Source organism: Carlito syrichta, unplaced genomic scaffold, assembly GCF_000164805.1.
Source record: "Carlito syrichta isolate Samal-C Ts95f unplaced genomic scaffold, Tarsius_syrichta-2.0.1 Scaffold288526, whole genome shotgun sequence".
NCBI classification, from domain to species: Eukaryota; Metazoa; Chordata; class Mammalia; order Primates; family Tarsiidae; genus Carlito; species Carlito syrichta.
Window position 1 is genome coordinate 175,850 of NW_007232622.1, and position 6,395 is coordinate 182,244.

The following is a 6,395-nucleotide window of genomic DNA, read 5'->3' on the forward strand; positions in this document are numbered from 1 at the left end:
TAGTTTATAAATAAATTTATTTGTTAGAGGAAACATCTGAACATCAGGTACACTCCGATCCACACTGATCCAACAGAATGTCATACATCATCCTGGGAGGATTCTTACACTGTTTGTAGGAGACACTCCTCCACCTGGAGCATCGGCTGAACGTTTACCAAAAATCAGAAAGCCATCCAACCTGAGTATTACACAATACATAATGGCCATGATACAGTAATAAAAATACAATATCAAATACTATTTTGTGAGTTACAAACTACAAAATAAACAATTTAAACCTCTTTTTAAAAAATGAAAAAATATTTCTATTACAGCCTTATTTCAAGCACTTTCAGTTAGATACAGCTTTATATGTTTTCACTTTTGACAGCAAAAGAATGCCTTCTTAAGTATCTGTAGGTAAAATATATTACTTGCTTAAAGTTTGCACTCTGAAGTATACTGCGACATGTATGAGTTCAGATAAGAAAATAAAACTGTGCAATGGCAAAATCTTGGCTGATGATAAGGACTTGGATAGTTCTCATGTTTGGTTGAAAAATTTATATTGGGAAAAAAAGAAGCAAGGATATACAGAGAAACATATCATTCTTTTTCAGTGAAGCAATCTAATTCCAGAGAATAGGATTTCCATTTTGAATTCAAAGTGTGTGGTCCCGCAGTTGAATTCTTTCTAACCCAAGAAGCTGCCTGAGGCTGTGAAGCAAACTTAACGATGAAGTCAGTTGGAAGGAAAGTGTTAACTGGACTACAGAGATGGCCACGGATAAAACAAGCTCCTAGAAGTCCTCAGGCCCACCCAGAGGTGAAGGGCAGCCAGAACTATCAACACAAAGGAAAAATGCACTCACTGAACTACACACATAGAGCTTCTAGGAGGGTTAACAGTTCTTGACAAAGGCTCCTGGTTGTAGTTTACAATATCTGCCTTCACCACTCTCTGTTATAAAAGAAAACAGAGTTATTATCAGGACATCAGAACATTTAGAAAAAACTCCTTAAAGTATATTTTTATTTTCTGAACTCTGTGAACTCCTGTTAATAGACATCATAAATGAAGCAGGAGTTGATATTAAAAGCACCAACCGGAACAAACAAATGGAAAGTAAATTTTTTTAAGAGGCAATGGCAAACTCAGTTATTGAGTCTTCCCCGGTTTTATGAATCTTTCCCGGCTTTGTGACATTAACTTGAAGTTATCACACAAGTCTCAAAAAAATTGACAAATCAATATAAAAAATTAAATCCTGGTTATAATTTAAAGCAAAGGAATTAAAATTAATTATTCACACATATTTTAGTTCAAAGACAAAACCTCATCAATTCAAAAATGTCATTATGTATTAATATTTCTATAAGCCATTACATTTAGCCATAACTTTTTCTTAGAATGTTTACAGCAGTCTGTGAGTTAGCAAGAAGTATAAATGTTAAGAGGACTCACATATGAAGCAGAAATAATTTAAGCACCCATTTTTAAAGTTTTCCCATTTTTAAAGTATCTCGAATCCCTCACTTACTTCCAAATAGTTCACTATTGGGTTATGAATTACAATTCAACAAAATATGAGAAATTTAAAAAATTATCCCATATTCATGTTTTTAAAATAATTTAAACCAAACTATGCTTTAAATTCTTCCCCCTTTCCTTCTAGCACATACTTCAAGGAATATCTGAAATGATGACTTTAGCAATAAGTCCTAATATTCATCTCCAAGCAACAATTTAAATTAAAACAAATCCTTTACTGTTTTCATCTCTTTTACTAAGTCTGCACACACAAGCAGACAAAGAAGGGCAATTCAAGGCAAATTTTAAAAATACTCTTTCAATTACCAGGCTATTTCAGGAAAAATGGTAAGGAATGAAATGAAATAACTACCTCAATTCTCCACTTCACTGCACATGTAATAAACACAACCATAAAGACAAATATGTTTAAAAGCAACTGCAATGTTATTTTAATTTGTTCCCAATTTCTTGTTTAATTTGTAAGTCTCCTGGCAAAGAATCAATTTTTCAGTTCTAAAGCAGGACTTATGCAATGTTCATTTCCAATAATGTATAATAATCATCTGAACTTCTCTATTCATAAGGAATAAAAAACAAGATACCATTCATTACCTCTCCCCTCCCTCCTCCCCAAATTGTAGTAATTTATCCATTAATACCTGCACTACTGTACTGAACAGATTCTACTCTGAGCAGAGCTGGTATGTTGATTATCTTCTTCCGGGTATTTCACTATTTCTGCCCTGACAATACGCTGTCAATTCCGTATAACATAAATAAGACAAAGAAGAAATTATTAAAAAAAAAAAAAAAAGACAAAATGGAAAGTATGTTCAATGACTGAAAGTAGAAGTGAACACCAAAATAGAAAAAGAAAATTAACACATAAATTTATATACATCACAAAAGAAATAAGACAATGTATGCATACAAAGGAAAGGAACAAAGACTCAAGAAACATTATTCTTTACAATTCTATTTAATTACTGAAATAGGCATGTCTACCAACCTCAAACAAACTGAGTTCCATTTGATCAATTACACATAACATATATAATGCTCATTATTTCAGAGGACTATGTAGAATTATGGGAATTTTTTAAAGCTAAAGTATAGTAAAAGTATTACTTCCACTTCTTCTATAAACTTTACTGATGATCTACTATGTGCCAATAACTATACTGGGAATGTACGGATGAGTTACACAGAATCTATTCACAGGTTAAGGAGGACCTCATAAGAAAAGGAACACATACAACTCATTGTCATACAAGTTAAGCACTTTACTAGTAGACTTATAAAATGCTGTGGGAACACAGAGAAAGAAGTAATTATATTTGAAGGTGAGGAGAGGAATAAAGACATCAGAGGAAGCCATATGCCTTACAATTTCTATAATGATATTTATTACTTGTCCAAGACTTCCTTTTGATGCTCACTCTCCCATTCCTTCCAACCCTAATCTCTATACTTCAAAATTCCATACAGCAACAATTTCAAAATAAAGTTGTGGGTCATGTAAAATATACGTGTGTGTGTGTGTGTGTGTGTGTGTGTGTGTGTGTGTGTGTGTATGTATAATACAAAAGTTAAGCACAACAGCTGTTGCTTTCAACTAACTACAAGTTTTGCTAAATAAATAATTATTTGTTATTACATTGTTTTGTTTTTAATTGCTATCATCCTTAAGGTAAAAAAGACCACATGGGAATAAAAAAAATCCCATGGGACACATATGTATGATAAGGATAACATGCTCACCAATTTTTTTAGATGCAAAACTATCCTTGCTTTTCCATTTGATTGCAAATATTTTAATTTCAGGACACTCATCCTTCATAATAGTATCTATTAATTTATCACCATACATAGAAAAACATCTTACTATGGGCTGCTGTTTGTAATCACATTTATAAAGATTCAATCAACAACTGCAAGTAAATGAACAGGATGCTAAGATATATGAATGAATTAGTCTTGGGTGGCTTCAACTTAAGTACTCCAGCAAGCAATGTTAACTTTTGGAAAAGACTCCTGATTTGCTAGGCACTCAATCTGATGCTAGCAATAGAAAGATTACCAAGTGCCAAATGAGGTATGAGGAGGTGACAACAGTGAAATATTGTACACCATTATCTGACCTCCCCAAACCTAATTGTTTCTTGCCAAACTATGGGTTACAATGAATAGGAAGGAATTTTAATGATGAGGAAACAACTCACTAATTCAAAAAAATGTTGGTTTAAACCCAATCCTATAAACACAACTAGGTTACTGACCTATGCTCAAGACATTTCGGCTAAAGTACTGACAAACATAAGTGATTTGGGTTTCATCATAATTTTCATCAAATTAATGAATAATTTTCATCAAATTAATGAATAATTATCAAAATAGCATCTTTCTCAGGGGACTTGTCTGAAAAAAAAAGCTTTGTATCATGTTTCTGAACTGGAAGTCATAACCAAGGTTCTATATTCAAATATTTGCTTTCTGTGAGTAGAAAAAGAGAAATTTGCATGTCATAAACTTTATGGTAGGTTGTTTCAGTGTAATCAGCTTATTTATGAGACATTTATTAATGTTTTCAGGGAAAATGTTACCTACAAAATACCAGTCTTTATTTTTAGAGCAACAAAGTACATTCAATTATTTTCTTATATTTTTGATGTAGTAAAAATAATTAAGTAGCTCTAAGAGCAAAAGGAGCCAAGTGAGTGTATAACAGTTTATACCCTGATTTTGTCAAAGGCATTTGAGAGCAGACACTGGAAATGATAGTGACAGCTATCCAGGGCAAAAGCAAGAAAGAACCTATAAGTTGGGGCAAAAAGGTGTAAGTATAGATGGACTCCTAGAAAGATACTAAAGATAAATTTGGTCAATTGTACAATGGTACATTAATCCAGATAGTAATAACATATTTACCACTGTAAAAGTCATAGTTTGTCATGCCTGGGATATGGAGTAAATACACCTTTAAAGCTTAAACATTTGTCACTATCACTCATTCCAAGTCTAGCACTGTCCTAGGTATTGTAAACATTTAGGTAAATAATACATAATCTCTGTTTTTGAGATGTTTAACAGTCTAGCATGAAAAACTGATATGTAAGCTATTAAAGAAATATCCTATTAATATACATTCAAAGTACAAAAAGATTACATATTACAATTTAAAGTACAGAAACAGCATGTTAAAAAGCATAATGCTTTGCACATAGTAGGAGTTTTAAAAAAGCTACTCTTCTTCCATACAGTGAATGGGTCATTGTATGCTGCCAGGTAACATTTATAACTTTGAGCAAGTTATTTAACCTGTTCATTTGTCACAATTTCCTAATCTATAAAAACAAGGTTTATCTACATGGTCTCTAAAGTCCCATCTGGTTTTGAAATTTTATTTTAAAAAATTATTTTAAAGGTGAATAGGAAAAAGAAAAATGGAACGTGATATGGAAACCCATTAAGCAATGTTCAGTATCTGAAGACTAAAGTAGTATATACAAAATGAGTAAATATGTTCTTCAAGGAAGACAAGTGGTGTTTAAAATAAGAAAGGAATCCAGTATAGTCTTTGTAAACACAGGAGAGAAAATGATAGTAAGATTAACATCTGGGTAAGAAGAATCTAAGTTGTTCAAGGGCATCTTAAGGAAGGTCAATATTCAGATAAAGCCAAAAAGCAGGGAGGGCCAATAGGATCAAGGGTTAAATGGCTGCTTTGTACAGTTATGTGCTAATTAATACTCCACTAAAATTTTGAGTATGCCAGGCCCAATGTAAGAAACTTTCATACACAGTATGAAAATAATCTATGGGGACAATAAGGACTACATGTTTTTAGCGAGTTCAGCGACTATCTCAGACATACATTTTTGTTTTTAAGAAATTAACTGCATACTTAGATCAAACCAAACAGAAGTACATAGCTTGTTAACTAGCAAGTAAGAACATCATGGCTTAGACTCCAACTCAAAAAAACCAAAAAACAAAAAGCTATTGAGAACTCTTAACACTAAGTATATGTGGCAAAACCTCCTTGAAACTCAGATTGAAAGAGAGAAGATAAAGGACTATGTGTTTTCTTCATAGATCATCATTATTAAAGAACTGAACGCGAGACTCATAAAGAAGAGCAGTTGTAAATGTATGTTTTCCCCTAAAAGTTTGACTACTTTGCTAATAAAAAAAATCTCAACAATCTGGGAAACTGGAACACTTGTTTACAAAAGTACCAATGTGTACACTATCTTAGAGTGTAATAGTTGGGAGGAGAAGTGGAAGATTAGATAAATAATGTAAATAAAACTATTAACTAAATTGGGAACTGTAAAAAAATGCACTACAGTACACCTAATTGTTTAAATGTTTGGCTGCCCCATGTAATCTGGGAGCTTCTTGAGGACAGAGACTTTATCTTATTCATCTCTGTATCCCCAGATTCCAATGTGGCCCATGGCATAAAGTAGACTTTCAAAATACGCTTGCTATATTAATAATTGTACTAATTCACTTTCTTTTATCCCTCTTCCTCTTCCTTTTCCTTGCAAACCTTACAGGATGTGTTAACAACTCATTTTATACTACTCCCAAATAGGAGCAACACAGATTAAAATCAAAGTAGCAGAATCTCTTTAAGTAATCAGTCAATGTAACTTAGATTGAAACCTCATTATAAACATTTATATCAGAAACTATGACTACAGTACAGCATCCATTTCAACGTGACTAATTTCAACGTGACTAACGAGTCTCCCATTTACTCCTCCTATAAAATAGTTCGAAGTACTTTCAAACACCATAAAAACCAAGGAAAGCATGCAACACACACACACACACACACACACACACACACACACACACACACACACACACA

General features: G+C 32.7%; 1 protein-coding gene across 1 annotated transcript in view; it reads right to left on the bottom strand.

Moving 5' to 3' along the window:
• Positions 1-6,395, bottom strand: part of LOC103255867 (ras-related protein Rab-28) — a 16,557-nt gene continuing 10,162 nt past the window's right edge. Inside the window, exon 4 of the mRNA XM_008053801.1 lies at positions 1-943. Within this exon, the coding sequence (XP_008051992.1) occupies positions 851-943 (93 nt within the window). The 3' untranslated portion in view covers positions 1-850. The remainder of the gene's footprint in view (positions 944-6,395) is intronic.